Source organism: Mustela nigripes, chromosome 9 (genome assembly GCF_022355385.1).
Source record: "Mustela nigripes isolate SB6536 chromosome 9, MUSNIG.SB6536, whole genome shotgun sequence".
NCBI classification, from domain to species: Eukaryota; Metazoa; Chordata; class Mammalia; order Carnivora; family Mustelidae; genus Mustela; species Mustela nigripes.
In genome coordinates this window covers 7145106-7162183 of record NC_081565.1, presented here as the reverse complement: position 1 = coordinate 7162183, position 17078 = coordinate 7145106, and the positions used below count along the sequence as shown (strand labels likewise).

General features: G+C 55.9%; 1 protein-coding gene across 8 annotated transcripts in view; it reads left to right on the top strand.

Annotated features, from left to right (window-relative positions):
- DNM1 (dynamin 1) overlaps nucleotides 1-17078 on the top strand; it is a 44031-nt gene that overhangs the window by 24446 nt on the left and 2507 nt on the right. For 7 of the 8 annotated variants that reach the window (XM_059410682.1, XM_059410684.1, XM_059410683.1 and 4 more), the window contains exons 11-21: nucleotides 1213-1299; nucleotides 4557-4627; nucleotides 4802-4853; nucleotides 5059-5070; nucleotides 7604-7717; nucleotides 11605-11714; nucleotides 12361-12472; nucleotides 12894-12905; nucleotides 13260-13430; nucleotides 14481-14722; nucleotides 15090-15305. In XM_059410682.1, coding sequence (XP_059266665.1) covers nucleotides 1213-1299; nucleotides 4557-4627; nucleotides 4802-4853; nucleotides 5059-5070; nucleotides 7604-7717; nucleotides 11605-11714; nucleotides 12361-12472; nucleotides 12894-12905; nucleotides 13260-13430; nucleotides 14481-14722; nucleotides 15090-15305 — 1199 coding nt within the window. The remainder of the gene's footprint in view (nucleotides 1-1212; nucleotides 1300-4556; nucleotides 4628-4801; nucleotides 4854-5058; nucleotides 5071-7603; nucleotides 7718-11604; nucleotides 11715-12360; nucleotides 12473-12893; nucleotides 12906-13259; nucleotides 13431-14480; nucleotides 14723-15089; nucleotides 15306-17078) is intronic. The other variant, XR_009406235.1, reaches the window with a different exon arrangement.

The following is a 17078-nucleotide window of genomic DNA, read 5'->3' as shown; positions in this document are numbered from 1 at the left end:
TCTACTCACCCTGGCAAGGAGGGCAAAGACATCCATTCTTCATTCATTCTCTCATTCCTTCAACCTGCCGTCTCTGAGCCGTGGCTGTGTGCCTGGCCTGCCCCTGCCCCAGGGCAATGGCAATCGAGTTGTGGGGAAGGGAGCCACAGAGAGGCCCCTAACCCAGCTCTTAGGGGTGGTCAGGGCGGGCTTCCTGGAGGAGGTGGCATCCAACAGTCTTGTAGAAGAATGAAGCAATGTGGGCTTTGTCTGGAGTCCGGCTGAGATGAGGGTAGAGTTCATAGGAAGAGAGAGGAGGGTTTCGAGGAACTTCCCCTTCCTCTGCTTCAGTTGATAAAAACTGGAGGGAAATCGGTACTGGTGAGCTACTACCCCAAAGGACTGGGGTAGAGATAAGTTGGCTGGGCAGATGCCGCCAGGGATGACGGTGCCAGGCCGGGGCATGCAAAGGGAGGCAAAACCGGGTGGATTCTACCAAGAGGGCCCGGGGTCCAGCTAGGCCCCCGCGGGGTACTGCTCATGCTGCTGGGACCCGATTCCGCATGCCCCACCCCCACCCCATGCCCTCGCATGCCTTACCTTTGGCTCCTGCATGTCCTGTATGTGCCTGCTGGTCTCCCCCCACCCCTCCCTCAGCCCTGACAAGGGCTATTGCCTGTCCCCAGCCTGACTCAGGAGGCCAGCTGGCACCTCGGGCCCTGCCCTCCCCAGATTCTTCCTGGACAGGAATCTCGAGGCTGTTCTCTGCCTGATTCCCCTCCTGACTGTCCCTCCAAGCCTTTGGGAGGACAAGGGTTAGCTCTGGGGGTCAACGAAAGCTTTGGGAGCAAACGGGCCCCCCACAGAAGCCTCCATCCTATAGTCTGTTTCCAAGATGGCTGCCACCAACATGGCGGAGAAGGCTGGGCCCCATGGCATTTCTGCCCATGGGAACTGCCCTCCCCCCGAAAGTGCCCAAGTAGGCCAGTGAAGAGGGCCTGGAACCCCAAAGACCCCTGAATTGCTGTTTGGAACCCACACTTGAGGGAAAGGGTGGCCATGGCTTGGTGCCTTCAGCTTCCTGGGACCCCAGGCCTCTCTTCCCCTCATCTCAGGCCTTCTGTGTGTCCTGCCACCCCATGCCCCTGGATCCCTGGATTCTGGTGGGGTGGGGGTGCCCCCCGCCGGTGCCCCCCTGTGTACGTGGCTCTCTCCTCTCCCACCCCTCCCCAGCTGCAGCAGTATCCCCGGCTGCGGGAGGAGATGGAGCGCATCGTGACCACCCACATTCGGGAGCGTGAGGGTCGCACCAAGGAGCAGGTGAGCCCTCGGCACTCTGCTGCCCACCCCCACCCGAGCCCCCAGCCCTCCTCCTCCTCCTTTCTATTTGCCTCTTCTCTCTCAGTCTCCTTTACACGTTCTTACCTCATACTCTCTGCTTCTCTAACTTTTTTATTGTGGTCAAATATATATAACATAAAATTTGCCATTTTCACCACTTTTCAGTGTGGGTTCAGTGGCGTGAAGCACATCCACCTGTTGTGTGACCATCACCCCCGTCTCCAGAACCTTTTCATCCTCCCCAAACAAAGTTCTGTGCCATTACACAGTGACTCTCCGGCCCCTGCCTCCCCCCAGCCCCTGGCAACCTGATCTCCTTCGTGTTTCCGTGAATTTGACAACTCTTTGCTGTAAGTGGAAACTTACAGCAATTGTCCTTTCGGGTCTGGCTTGTTTCACTTAGCGTGGTTTGCGCAAGGTCCAGCTAGATCAGACCAGGTGTCACAGTTACCTTCTTTAAAAAAAAAAAAATATTTAAATTCAATTAATTAACATATAGTGTATTATTAGTTTCCGAGGTAGCCGTCAGTGATTCATGGGTTGTATCTAACACCCAGGGCTCGTTACATCCCGTGCTCTCGTTAATGGCCCTCACCCAGTTACCCCATCTCTACACCTCCCTCCCCTCCAGGAACCCTCAGTTTGTTTCCTATGATTAAGAGTCTCTTATGGTTTATCTCCCTCTCTGATTTCTTCTTCTTTTATTTTTCCCTCCCTTCCACCATGCGCTTCTGTTTTGTTTCTTAAATTCCACACATGAGTGAAATCATTTAATAATTGTCTTTCTCTGGTTTGACTCATTTCACTGAGCATAATAACATCTAGTTCCTTCCATCTCGTTGCAAGTGGCCAGGTTTCATTTTTGACGACTACATAATATTTGTGTGTGTGTGTGTGTGTGTGTGTCTTCGTCTTCCACATCTTCTTTATCCATTCGTCTGTTGATGAACATCGGGGCTCTTTCCATAGTTAAGCTATTGTGGACATTGCTGCTATGAACATTGAGGTGCAGGTGCCCCTTCTGAATTTCCTTCCTTTTTAAGGACTATCTGCATGATATTCCATTGCCCAAATAGACTTTTATTTAGTCATTTATCAGACATCCATTCCTTCGTTCACAAACATAGTCACTGAATGCTGCCTCTGAGCTGGGAGGAGCAGATGAGCCTGCCTCCTCATAGCCCATATGAGGCCCATAGACAAGTCCTCTGACTTGTACGTTTCTCTGTCATCCTGTCTGTACCCACCCCTGGCTCCCAATTCCTAACCTCCATACTAACACGCCCCTTCTTCATGACGGTGCTGTCCCCCAGTCGGTCACAACTTTGTTCCCATGTTGTGTTTTTGAATCCTCATTGATCTCTTCAATTACAAAAGTGATAAATAATAAAATATTCAATCGGTATAAAAGTAACTAAATTACAGGTAAAGTGTTCCTTCATTCTCTCTTCCCTGCCCCCGGTTCCTCCCACAAAATAACCATTATTAACAATTTGGCATGTTCCCTTCAAGGCCCAAGCATTTTGTTTTAAGATCTTACTTCTTGGGGGGTGCCTGGGTGGCTCAGTGGGTTAAGCTGCTGCCTTCGGCTCAGGTCATGATCTCAGAGTCCTGGGATCGGGTCCCACATCGGGCTCTCTGCTCAGCAGGAGCCTGCTTCCCTCTCTCTCTCTCTGCCTGCCTCTCCGTCTACTTGTGATTTCTCTCTGTCAAATAAATAAATAAAATCTTTAAAAAAAAAAAAAAAAGATCTTACTTCTTGGAATGCCTGGGGGACTCAGTCGGTTAAGCATCTGCCTTCTGCTCAGATCATGATCTCAGGGCCTGGAATTGAGCCCCACATTGGACTCCATGCTCAGTGAGGGGTCTGCTTGTTCCTCTACCCTTCCCCCCACCTCTTGCACTCTCTCTCTTAAATAAATAAGATCTTTTGAAAAAAGGTCAAAAAAAAATTTTTTTTAATCCCCAAAAGATCCTGCCATATATTTTCCACTTTTAAAAAAAGGTCTTATTTATTTATTTGAGAGAGAGAGCGAGCAAGAGCACAAGTCAGGGGCAGGGGCACAGGAAGAGGGACAAACAGACTCCCTACTCAATGGGGAACCAGACCTGGAGCTCCATCCCAGGACCCTGGGATCGTGACCTGAGCTGAAGTCAGCCACTTAACCAACTGAGCCACCCAGGCGCCCCTCGGCATTTTTTCCCGAGACATATACACATTCCATTTTCCACCTTAATCTCCAATAACCGCAGTCCTGCTGTGTGTCTTGCCTTTTTTCTCTAAAGATAATTGTAGTAGCTAACATCTGTTGAGCACCCATGATATGTCAGACATGTGAGCTGCCTCATTTCATCGTGATTTCGCCGCTCCTAGGATGCAGACACATTTCATCTGCAGAACTGGAGGCTCAGTGAGCACAGGTGTATTATGGGGAGCAGTGGGGCTTGGGTCTAAACCCGGCGGTGTGCATCGGGAATGTTCCTCTGGTCACAACTCAGTTACAAATCCCACCACTCTTCCTCATTTGCAAAGGGAATCTTCCAGCGCCGGAACCTAGAAATTGTCCTCTTTCTTTTGAATATTGTAGAATGCTTTATTGTTCAGAGGATGCCATAATTTATTTCACATTCTGATGGCCATTGGCTTGCTTCCAGTTTTTCTCCATTACAAACTACAGCACACTGAACATAGATCTTTGCTCACTTGGATGATTTTATCTATGATATCCACAATACATATTATTTATACAGATCTAGCAGTGAGTATGTGCATTTTAATATTGTTAAATGTTGCCCAATAACCCTCCAAGATGGTGGCCCTGATTTGCACTTCCACCAACAGTATATGAAAATCCATCTTCCCACAATCGTGGCCACTCTGGTCATTACCAATATTTATTATTAATTTGATAGGTTATAAAAGGCTCTCGTTGTTTTAACTTAGATTTCATTATTAATGAGGGTGAACCTTTTTTACATATCCTTCTATATTATATGCATTTTCTCTATGGATTCCCCATTCGTGTTCTTTGGCTAATTTGATTCGTGTAGCATGTCTCTTTCCTTTATTGACTTGTAGGAACTCTTTATTTATTATGGATCCTATTATTGAAGACTTGGTCGATTTATTATGGGTTCTATATGTGCTATAAGTATGTTTCTTCCAGCCCTTTTTGCATTTTAAAACCCTGCCATTTTTTTTTCCCCCTTGCCTGCCGACATGTGTATCCTCGAAGGTCATGCTTCTCATCGACATTGAGCTGGCTTACATGAATACTAATCATGAGGACTTCATAGGCTTTGCCAAGTGAGTGCTCCCTAGGCAGAGAAGGCGACACCTCCTCTGTGTGTGTGTGTGTGTGTGTGTAGGACCCAGGCCTGCTGGGTTAACCCTCTGGGTCCTGTGCCCACTAAGCAGTAGCACTGAGGTTAGGCCTCTTGAGAGAAGAAATTCCAAGACCCTTCCCCCTCTCCCTGTCAGTGCTCAGCAGAGGAGCAACCAGATGAACAAGAAGAAGGCTTCAGGGAACCAGGTGAGTGAACCCCAGTGCCCCAGCCGGAGGGATGGAGGGTGCCGGATGGACGCCAAGCTCTGAGAGCCCCCTCCCCTGAGGGGAAGGGTCCCATGGGGGCCAGGGAGCCTGTCAGCTGCCAGCCACAAGCCTCCCACTCTGCCTCAGTAACCCTCTCTCCTCTCTCCCGATGCTTCTCGTGGTTGCTATGGTTACCTCTTTGCAGGATGAGATTCTGGTGAGTACCAGGACTGGGGCTCTTGGCTTATGTAGTGAAGGGGAGGAGGGGGCCCATCTGTAGTGGGGAGCACAGGGGGCAGAAGGGCACTCTTTGGCTTGAGCTGCTTGCACACATCAGCACGTGGTGTCCACATGTGCTCGCAGTCCAGAGGCGAGGCCCAGTCATTCACAGAGTCCCATCAACCTGCCCATCAGCGCGCATGAGCTTAGCACCTACTTCAGGCAGAGGTAGACCGTGTGGGCTGGGTGGGTGAAAATGGCTGGCAGGGGCACTGAGTAGGTCCTCCGCAGATATCTGTTGGATGGATGGTTGGATGGATGGATGGATGGATGGTAGGTAACCATCTCTACCGGAGATTTGCGTAAAGAGATGAATGAATGTCAAGAGAGAAGTCCGGGGCGCCTGGGTGGCTCAGTGGGTTGGGCCACTGCCTTCGGCTCAGGTCATGATCTCAGGGTCCTGGGATCGAGTCCCGCATCGGGCTCTCTGCTCAGCAGGGAGCCTGCTTCCTCCTCTCTCTCTCTGCCTGCCTCCCTGCCTACTTGTGATCTCTCTCTGTCAAATAAATAAATAAAATCTTTAAAAAAAAAAAAAAGAGAGAGAGAGAGAGAAAAGTCCCTCCTCACCCATTCTCTCCTTCCGATCTCTGTTGAAAACACCACTTCTCCCCCCACATGAGCCATTGTCTGGAATTTTCCAGAGGCCGCAGTTTCTTTATAACAATCTAGGTGTTTGTGTGACTATTGCCTTCATACGTCTTTCTCAAACCCCATGAGGGGAAGGACAGGGTCTCTCTTGTCCGTCAGCAAATTCTCCGCCCTACAGGCCAGTGCCTGGCACATAGTAGGTGCTCAGTAGAACAAAGGCATTAATGAGTGTGGGCAATTCAGTTCAGCAAACACTCGGTGGTACCTATACTGGGCTGGCCCCCGGAAAGGGGTCAGAGTCCAGCCCTGCCCCCTGGGGACCTGAGTCTGTGGTCAGGACCCAGGCAGGGTGGGGGTTGGAGGGGTAGGGGTTCCTGGTGCTGGGGCTCTAGAAGGGGTTTTGACAGAGCTGGAGGCAGCCAAGGGAGGGCATAGGCTGCAAGTCAGAGCAGGGAGTAGCTGACAAAGTCTGATGATCAGATCCTGGGGTGCCAGGCCATGGTATTTGGACTGAGTTTCAAAGACAGTGGCAAGACACTGAGGGGATCCTCACCAGACCTGGACAGAATGAGAGAGGGACCATGGGGCACCTGGCTGTCGTGTTTCTGTGAATGGCAAAGGCAGCTGTTCAGCTCCTGATCCACTGTCGCTTGGGTTCTCTGCAAGGTCTGGGGGAGGCCAGAGGGTCAAGGAGGGCTCCAGGGGGGCTTTGAGGGCCTCCGAAGCAGGCCTGACTGCAGACGACATTCCTGCCAGCCCCAGGTTCCTCGTCCTCAGCTCTTCTCGGATGCTCAGAGGAGCCAGGGAGGTCAGGGCTGGGGGAGGGAGCTCTTTCTCTATGATCCACCTCAGGGGGTCTAGTCAGTGGCCTTGCCCTTGGAGCAGAATCTACAGGCCCTGTCTTTGGTGGTGGCTCAGGATGGTCTTGGGGACAGCTGCTTCCTGCTGTGGAAACAGATCTTTGCCTGTTACTCTGGGCTCCCCAGGGAGGAAGGGGCCTGTTCCATTCATGCTCATCCCTTTACCCTGTTCCCACTCCCTACCACCCCACTCCTGTCCCTGCCTCTAGTGCCCTCGAACCCCACTACCATAGCACATGCCACAGATATTTATTGATTGATTGCTTACTATCTGCCAAGCACACTGCAAGGTGCTGGGATATACCAGTGAGCAAGAGAGTTCATAATTTAACAAGACCGGCTGACATCAGCAGATAATCAATCTCTCTCTCTCTCTCTCTCTCTCTCTCACACACACACACACACACACACATGCACGCACAATTTTGAAATCTCACCCATTGTCATAGAAGAAGACTTAAGGGAGTTATAAAAGACTACAAGACTATAATGGGAGTCCAGACATACTGGGGGCCAAGGAGGGCCTGCCTGAGAATGGGACTTCTGAGCTGATACCCAGAGGGTGAAGAGGAATTTGGAAGACCAACAGGAGGGAAGTGCTTTCTAGGCAGAGATAGCAGCAGCACGTATACAGTCCCTGAGGTCAGGAACAAGTCTTAGAATAAGGTGAATCTTAAGCTGAAAAGACATTCAGTAGTGTTGTCTTGCCCAGTTGGCTCCCTAAAGTCTGCTTGCACACTTTTAGAGGTGGGGAGCTCATCCCCTACCAAGGCTACCAGTCCCCTCCTCAGATGGCTCTGTCAGAGGCTGTTTATCCCGAGCTGACCTCCACCTTTCTCTGTCTTCCAGTCTGTTCCCTTGTGGTTCAAACCACAGCAGGTCTGACCCACACCCTCCCTGCCCAGCCAGGCCTCCTAGAGCTAGAGGAGGGGGTGGGATTTGGAGTGGCTTTCTTGGCCTATCCCATCGTCCACAGGGAGTCCTGGCCTCTGCCCACTGACCTCCTGCCCTCTCACCCTCCAGGTCATCCGGAAGGGCTGGCTAACCATCAATAACATTGGCATCATGAAGGGCGGCTCCAAGGAGTACTGGTTTGTGCTGACCGCCGAGAACCTGTCCTGGTACAAAGACGATGAGGTGAGTGAAGGGCCGCTGGTCCTCAGGGGCTTCGGCCAGGGCCAGAGTCCGGCTCAGAGGCTTGGAGGAGACCGGGCCACCCGACGAACAGGGCTTTTCTCAAATCCCATCAGAGACCCTTGGGCAGAAGTGGGCGGCAAGGATCAGGCACAGGCAATCCTGGGAGCCCGTCCAGGCTGGACAGAGAAGGTGGCTTGGCAGTAGCAGGGGGCCTGGGACTGAGCGCCCTGGAGAGGGTGGGCAGGGGTGCTGGGCGCCCCTCCCTGACCCCGCCAGCCCTGTGGCCTTCCTGTTTTCCTGCTCCAGGGTGTGCCGCCTCCCCTGGGGCCCCGCAGGCCTATGACACACACATATCCAGCTGCCAGACACCCTGTTAACCCCAGCACCCCAGTCCCCCAGACCCCAGCGGCGCAAGGGAGGTGCCCCAGGTGCCTCCAGGCCGAGGGACCGGGACTGCTGGGACCCCTCAAAGACTCCACACCAAACCCTTCCCTGCCCACAGGGGCGCGCAGAACCCCTGCCACTTCTCTCCCTCGCTGCAGGTCTCCTTTAAGAATGAGTCTATTTGGCTTCCACATCTGGATTCCAGAGGTGACCAGAGAGAATAGGGAGGGCTTGGGGGGGAGTGTGTGTGTGGGGGGGACTTGTGGTAATGAACTCCAGCTGGCCACGGAGTGGGGGAGGGGACCTTCTTCCTGAGGAAGCTTTGGGAGGAGAGGGCGCTCTCAGTGGGGAAGTGGGGCTGGGGTGGGGGCTGTGATTTCGGTCTCTGAGCTCCCTCCCTGATTCCTGCCCCCTCCAAGTCGCCCTGGGCAAGCCCCCCCCCTTCCCCGTCTTGGGCTGGGCCCTCCTTCGTCGTCACTGGCTGGGACGCCAAGCCATCTGGACCTCATTACCCCAACCCTGGCCTCTCCCTGAGCATGGGGCCCCTGGAAGGGACGGAGTGTGAGGTGGTGTGACGTGGGTGGGGGGGGGGGGGTCGCTTCCTGCTCTGTTGCTCAGGCGGGTTGCCTAGACCCCTCGTGGGCTGGGGGTGCTGACTGCTGAGCGCAGAACTCCTGGTCCTCTCATGTCGCAAGGTCCTCATGTGTTGGGCCAGGGGACAGTGTGGCCTGGGGCTGGGGGCTTTGCTGCCCGGGAATGTATCCAAGAGGGGCCCCGTCCTTGGGTGGCGGGGTCTTTTTGAGCTTCGTGTATACATTGGGGTGGGGTCGTGTGTGGGGCGCAGCGGGGGTGCGCAGTGAGGGCGGGGAGGTGGGGTGTGTGAGGCTCGTGGATGCTGTGGGGGTTGTTGGAGGAGTGTTTGGGGTATAAGCATCTAGGTGTGGTCAGGGGAAGACTGCGCGTGCCTGAGCCCCGTGTGGAAGGGAGGGTGTGTGATGTGCTCAAGATGGAAGGACAGGAGCAAGCCGGTGTTCCCTGGTGAGGGTGTGTGTGTGTGCGCGCACGAGTGTGCCCCTGGGATGTGCAAGTGTGCTGGGGGCATGAGTGTGTGGCTTGAGTTTGGGTGTGGGAATGTATATGCCTGAGTTGTCGGGGTGTGCGTGTCGAGTTGTTGAGTGTGTGTGTGTGTGTGTGTGTGTGTGATGTGAGTGGATTTTTGCACTAGACCAGCTTGCGGACATGGAGGTGGTCTGGCCTGCAGAATGGTCTGTCCGCCTCTCTCCCCAGCCACCAGCCTTCTGGTCTTTGGGACTTGGGCGGCCCTCTGGGCAGACAGGCAGCTGCCCGTATCCCCCATCCTCATGTGCCCCCCCTTCTTCTCAGGCTTCCTCCGCCACCCATCAGCACCCCCTTCCCGTCTCACAGCAGGGTGCCCCCTTCCCCCTGCACCTCCTCCCAGCACTCTGTGCACCCCCCACCCCCCACCCCCCCCCCACCCGCCAGCTCCCTGCCCCGTCTCCCGGTTCCGGTTCTGGGATGGTGGGTGGGGGTCGGTCCAGCTCTCCAGCGGCGGCGCCGAGGGTCTAACCCAGCCCAGCCTAACCAATGTGCAGACTACTGTACAATTTGGGAGTCCTGAACAGATAGTCTAAACACTGGGTAGACGGAGTGGAGGTGTCCTCTGGTGCATCCAGGCAGCAGTGTCTGTCCGTCGGGTGGGAGCTTCAGTCCCATGTCCTGGAGATCCAAGGCCCCCAGCCCCAGCCCAGCCAGCCCGTGGTCCCCTCTCTGCTCCCGACTCCCCTTCTGCCTCCTTTGACGTGGCAGGGGTGAGCGGGAGCTTCGGCTGGAAGGAGGGGCCTGGGGAGGGGGCCGGCCAGCAGGAAGGGAGGGGTGGGGGGAGGAGGCCGCTCCTACCTAGAGTCCAACCCCAGAGCGCAGGGCGGGTGGTGGCGGGGCCTCCCTCGAACGCTTCCAGATGTTCTCTGGCCACGTGTGCAACTTCCTCCTCTCCTCCCCCAGCCGCCCTCTGGGGCTCCCGGCCACCCGCCTGGCATAAAGAAGGCTTTATGTGGCCGGATGGGCCAGGCGGGTGTGGGGGGCAGAAGGAGGTGGGCAGGATGGCGCCAGGACTGGGGAGCAGGGTCCTCCTCAACCCAGCACCCCCCGCCCCCCCTCCCCGGCCCAACCTGAGATCCTGGATGAGCTTCATGCCCAAGACTTGAGTCCCTGAGATCTACACAGGCATCCCCCGACCACAGCACGGGTCCTGAGGTGTGGGCACACAGGGTACCAGCAGAGGAAACCCTTCTCCTCCCAGAGCCCCATCTAAGTGTGCACACAAGCCTGGCTCCCATGTGCCCATCCAAGATACACAGATACATGTTTACAGCATGACAAGAGAAAACAGGACCAACACGTAAAAGAAAGGGGGCCTGGAACAAAGAAAAGATGGGGAGGGTGAACCAAAATATATGCCAACCTTTCTAGGGAGTGAGCTGTCTAGTTTGGCCTTATTGCTTCTTATGATAATGAATTCCCTGTCACTGGGGGTGTGCAAATGGCAGGGGAACCCATTCCTTGTCTGAGACAGACATGTCTGTCCTCCCAGACAACTACAGATAAATTTAACGTGTTTGACGCATGCAACAAACCATCTGCGTATAAACACGTGTGCCCACAGCATGCCCCCCCAGGCACGCTCCATACAAACACAGATGTTTACAGTTGTCACGCACACCTATGAGAGTGGGCACGCATCCACCTTGACACGCAAACATGCTCACAAGGACCCATGGCCATGCTGGGCATCTCCTCGGGCACACATGCACACACACACACCTGGGCAACACAGACAGACGGGTGCACATACACACGGGTCACAGGGTCCATGCTTTGGCGGGCGTGTGTTTGCACAAGCACACAACTGCACACATGTTGCACACACAGACATCCCATCTCCAGGCTTGTGCTGTGCCCCTGATTGCTAACACACGGACGGCTGGGGGCGGGTGGTGTGGGCCGAGCCAGCTCTTTGAAGCTGCTGGAGCTGGTCCCCCCCCCCCCCACTGTCTCCACAGTCAGGAAATGAAGTCAGCAGCTTAGCCAAAGCAGGTCTCGTTGGCCAGGCCGGGGGCGAGAGAGGCTTGAGTGTGAAGTCCCTGCCGATGGCTGGCCTGGATGGTATCCAGGGCTTGCTTGGGGTGGGACTGGGAGCCCCCCTCAGTCTCGCCACCCTGCACTCTTGGGCTCTGGCACGTATGCAGGGGTGGTGGAAATGGCTTGAATGCCGTTGGGAACGACAGGCGCCTGGGAGGCCCTGGGCTCCATGGCCAGGCTTTCTTCAGACAGCACCCGTGCTGTGCCCCCCCGAAGCCCAGGGCCACTCTGGGGCCCCATAGCCCCAGCCCGCCCTGCCCCACCACATGGAAAACCCTCTTAGGTTGTGAGGCGTAACAGGGAGCAGTGCTGACCTCGCCCATCACCCCCACCTCTCTCCACAGGAGAAAGAGAAGAAATACATGCTCTCCGTGGACAACCTGAAGCTACGGGACGTGGAGAAAGGGTTCATGTCAAGCAAGCACATCTTTGCCCTCTTTAACACTGAGCAGAGGTGGGTCCCCAGACTTCAAGCCCCCAACCACCCTCACTGAGCAGAAAGGACAGGGATCTGCCCCGAGCCCCACGGCAAGTCATTCCTTTGACAAATATTTAGTTGGTCACTGGGTGAGCACCTGCTCTGCCAGGCCCGGGGATCAAAGAAGAACCCTTCAGGCCTGGTCCCCTTCTTGATACTCAGTGTCCAGTCGGGTCGGTAACAGTACCAGGCCTCTCCCTCCCAGGCCAGGGCCAACTCCTGTGGGCTTCCCCTTACTTGAGATGAGGGATCAGTTGGGCTTCCGTCAGAGAGGTCCCCAGGAAGGCAGGGGGAGCCAATGGGTACTGCATGGTCAGGGGTGCCCCTCTTATGAGGGCTCACCCCCCCCTTTTTTAGTCCCTTTCTAATAGAACATTTGACTACTAATTTCACTGAGCCCTCACGAGGTCCCAGGGAAGCAGGAGCCATCTTATTAACCTGTCTTCCAGGCGAGGAAACTGAAGCTTGGAAGGAGAGGGGACTTGCGCAGGGTCACACAGCTGGCAAATGAGAAAGCCAGGCCTGGACCCCAGGCGTGATGCCTCCAATCTGTGCGTGCCCTTAACCACCTGCATGAATGGGTTTCGAGCCTTCTCCCCTCCCCGCCTGCCCCATCCTGCAGGAATGTCTACAAGGATTATCGGCAGCTGGAGCTGGCCTGTGAGACACAGGAGGAGGTGGACAGCTGGAAGGCCTCCTTCCTGAGGGCTGGCGTGTATCCTGAGCGTGTTGGGGTGAGTGGTGGGGTGGCGGGGGCAAGTGACTTCCCAAAGGGGCCCTGAGTCACCATCCTCGGGAATGACATGTCACAGTTCTGAGCACTTCTGGGGCTCAGAAATAGCATGGATCCTCCCCTTACAGAGTGAAGCCTTCCTCCCGTCCTCCAAAGCCAGTTTTTCGTGACCCTCTGCCACAGATGGCACTTCCTGCATCCCCTTCGTATCACGGTGGCTTTTTGTGGCTACCTTCACTTTCCTCCTCTCTCTCACCGAGGCGATGTCTACAGTTGCCCTAGGGTTGGGGTTGAGTGCCCTGGGTTCACTTGCCTTTTCCTTTGTGTGTGTGTCTGCTTCGGCTGTGCTTGCTGGTGGCGGCGGTGGTGGCGGTGCCAATGCCGGTGTCATGACCTCTATGGCTTTGGTGTGGGCCTCCCAGGACAAGGAGAAAGTGAGTGTCCCCCCTCCCTCGCCCTCTACCGGGTATCTCCAGCCTGGCAGCAGTTCTGGCCAGCTCTTTAGCATCAGGAATTGACCCTGGAAGGTCTTTCCTAATTGATGGACTGGGAAACTGAGGCAAATTCTAGGCACTGGACTGAGAGCCGAGATAAGGCTGAATGAGGGTCTGGGATCCTAAGAGGCACTGGGGTGGGTAGAGTGCAGACGCAGTATGTTTGGGAGAGCCGGTGTTTGTTCTCTGTACAGCAGTGTTCCAGGCACCCTTGGAGGGGCCGAGACCCTGGGGGTGCCTGGAACCTGGCTGCGAGGGCCCCGCCACCCTGATGCCCTCTCTTCTCAACGGCAGGCCAGCGAGACTGAGGAGAATGGCTCAGACAGTTTCATGCACTCCATGGACCCGCAGCTAGAGCGGCAGGTGGAAACCATCCGGAACCTGGTGGACTCATACATGGCCATTGTGAACAAGACCGTACGGGACCTCATGCCGAAGACCATCATGCATCTCATGATCAACAATGTAGGTGCAAACACTTCGTGGCCAGGGGTGCTCTCTGGGGACCAGGGAGGCATTGGCCAGGCTGGCCTGGGGGAGGCACAGCCAGTCCCTGGGGATTGGGTCTTGCGAGGTAGATATAGGTCCACACCAGAGCTGTCCAAAAGAAATATAATGTGAACTTTGTACATTATATTGTAGAGTCACATACTCAAGTTGTTCCAAACATGCTTAAATGTTTCCCAAAAGGAACCAGGAATCACATCTTTAGGGAACCCCCAGACCATGTTTTGAAATGCACGCCCCGCAGAATGGCTTAATGAAAAAGCCTGGCCCCCAGAGAATGAACACTGTGCCTGAATGCTGGTTTTGCCACAAATTCTGTTTGACTTTCAGTAAACTACCCTCTCTGAGCCTGTTTCCCTATATGTAAAAATATGGATAACAATAGAGTTGAGAAGGAATATAAAGCAGAACAACACGGTGCCTGGCACATAGGAGGTGCTCAGCATACGTTTGTAGCAAATAAGTGAGACACAGGCCTATGGCGTAAAAACCTCAGCGCCTCTCCGTGAATATCCAGGACCAGGGCCAGGTAGCACAACCGAGAATAAGGAACATATTAACCCACCGCCTACACAGAGACACATTTCACCCAATCCAGGCACCACCTGACACCTGTCACACAAGGGCTCAGAAAATTTTAAACTGTAATCTACCTTACTTTGGTCCCCTGGAGTGCACAAGTCCTTGGCAAAGGTGTAACTAACTACCCCATTTTATAGATAGGGAAACTGAGTCTGAGACAAAGCTGAGTAACTACGTGTCCTCGTTGCATGATAGGCCCTGAGTGCCTTCCCATATCTATGACCTTGAACAGGTCACTTTTCCTCTCTGGACCAACTGAGAAAAGGGCAAAGAGGGAGGCGGGGAAGCGGGGTGAGATGCCCGAGTTCAGGCGGTGGCAAAGCCAGGACCGGGGAGCTCCCAGCCCAGCGTGCGGTCCTCGCGAGGGGCGGCCAGAGCCGTACAGGCGTCAGGTCCCAGCCCGTCCTTCTCTTCGCGTGCCCGCAGACGAAGGAATTCATCTTCTCGGAGCTGCTGGCCAACCTGTACTCATGCGGGGACCAGAACACGCTGATGGAGGAGTCGGCGGAGCAGGCGCAGCGGCGCGACGAGATGCTGCGCATGTACCACGCACTGAAGGAGGCGCTCAGCATCATCGGCGATATCAACACGACCACTGTCAGCACGCCCATGCCCCCGCCCGTGGACGACTCCTGGCTGCAGGTGCAGAGCGTACCGGCCGGACGCAGGTACCAGGGCCGGCCCCCACGGCCCCAAAGCCCCCCAGCCCGGGGCCCGCGGGAGGGGGGCCGGGACCGGGCAGTGGCGCGCCCGCGTCGCCGGAACGGCTCCCACCTGGAGCAGGGGGCGGGGCTTAGAGATGGGCGGGGCTTGATGCGGGGCGGGGCTTGCCGTGAAGCGCTGGCTGCGGGGCTGGGTGGAGCTGGAACTTTGGAGCCACCGGAGGCGGGGCTTAAACTCCGGGAGCGAGAAGGATGCTGTGGGGCGGGGCTTCCGCGCATGGGCGTGGCCGGCGCTGGGCTGGGGCGGGGCCTCAGGGTGGGGCGGAGCAGCTCAACTCCCCCCTCCTTGTCTTCCGCGCCCTGTCGCACGCAGGTCACCCACGTCCAGCCCCACGCCGCAGCGCCGAGCCCCCGCCGTGCCCCCAGCCCGGCCCGGGTCGCGGGGCCCTGCTCCTGGGCCTCCGCCTGCTGGGTCCGCCCTGGGGGGGGCGCCCCCCGTGCCCTCCAGGCCGGGGGCTTCCCCTGACCCCTTCGGCCCTCCCCCCCAGGTGCCCTCGCGCCCCAACCGCGCCCCGCCCGGGGTCCCCAGGTGAGTAGGGGCTGAATACGGTAGGAGAGACCACCGGGCGGGCGTAGCTGGGAGGGAGGTGTGGCCAGAACCGGCCCTCTCCATCCAGGGCGCTCCGACGTGGGTGCAGGAGCCACGGGACGAGTGGCCGAGGGCTTGCGGAGCCTGCCCCCCAGGGAGCGCTGAGTCCCGGAGGTGGTCCTTTCTGGGGAGGGGGCCGTGGGACTCATCCCACCTGCCCCCTTCTTTCCAGCACTTGCATGGCGCTTCCCTTCCTTTTCCCTCCTCTCTCCCACACGTTGCATTCCTCCTCCTTTCTCCTGGCTCTCCTCCTTCTCCATTCTGTTCTCCGTTCCTCTCTCCCAGCCCCTTGTGACCTGCCTCAGGTCTGGGGAACTCTGAACCCAGATCCTCTCCAGATGTGGAGTTTTCCCACTTACATTCAGGGCTACTCTGAGTCCTGACTCTTTGAGCTGTCCCAGGGGGTGCCTGGCCTCTGGCCCACAGGAACAGAGGCCAGGCTCTGACTGACCAGCAAGGTGTATGATGTGTGTGTGGGCGTGCACACGAGTGTGAATGTAAGAATGGCATCCAGGCACGGACTAGGATACGGAGCAGTTGGGAAAGGGGCCTGGGAGCCATGGGGCAGTCTAATGGCTTTCTTCTATGGCTCTGCCTCTGGCCCTGCCTGGCCTGGACCAACATGGTGGGTGCTGGGCAGGAGTGGGTGAAGCCTGCCCCATTCCCAGAGATTTCCAAGGAAAAGACTTCTGCTTCTTCCCCTGGATTTGCCTCTTGATTCATGACCCTTTTTCAAGGAAGCTCATTCTGATATCTCAGTCCCTGTTTCCACTGGCCACGTCCCTTGAGGAAGAACACATCAGACCAGTAGCATCTACTTGTGTTTCCAAAAGGCTGGAGGGGTAGGGCCTAGTCTTCGTGGGTCTAGCCTCCATGAACCCCAAAGGAAGCCGAGATGGGACTTGCTTCCACGGAGATCTGATGACCAAAGCAGATGGGGTAAAGCAGGCAGCGGGGTATTGGTCAAGAGCACGGGTTTGGAGTCCAGAAGTTCTGGTTCATCCTAGGCTTTAGGCAAGTCACTTTCTCTTCCTGGCCCTCAGTTTCCCTCCTACCACATGGTATTTAACATTCTGCCTTTCTCCCAGGGCTGGTGTGAGGATCAAGGGAGACAGTGACTATAGTGAAGCCGCATGAATTGCAAATGTGGCCATAGGAACGCTTTGCTAACTTCCCTCGTGAGTTCAGATTCTTAAGGGTATTTGACATGCCCAGGTCTGCGCTGAGGGGTGACATATGGGAAGAGGAAGATTTGGCGCCCGCTCTAACTCCAGTCTTGGTAACACACGAGAAACACTTGGCAAGTCCCGGCCCTGCCTCGGGGAAGAGAACAGTCTGGGAAGCTTCAAGACAGATTGACCCGGGGGAGGACTGGGGGCTGATGGAGTTAAGACTCAGGTGATGAGGAGTCAGGGACCTCTGAGTACGGAGCGGACGGCGGCGTGGTGCGGGCGAAGGTTTAACATGGGATGCCTTGAGGAGAGCAGCTGGCCAGAGAAGAGCGAAGGTAGGAGGAGGAAGAATAAGAAGAGGTTGCTCTGGGTACGGTGGGGCAGGCTGCAGAACCTTAAAAGGTCACAGAAGAGTTTATCTTCTTGGGACTCAATGCTGTGGGGACTAGGCAGCCATGGAAGGTTCTCGGGCAGAGAGATGGTCACTGGACCCTAAGAAAGCAAGCCCTGTCTCTTATGGGAACGTTGCAGGGGGCCCTCT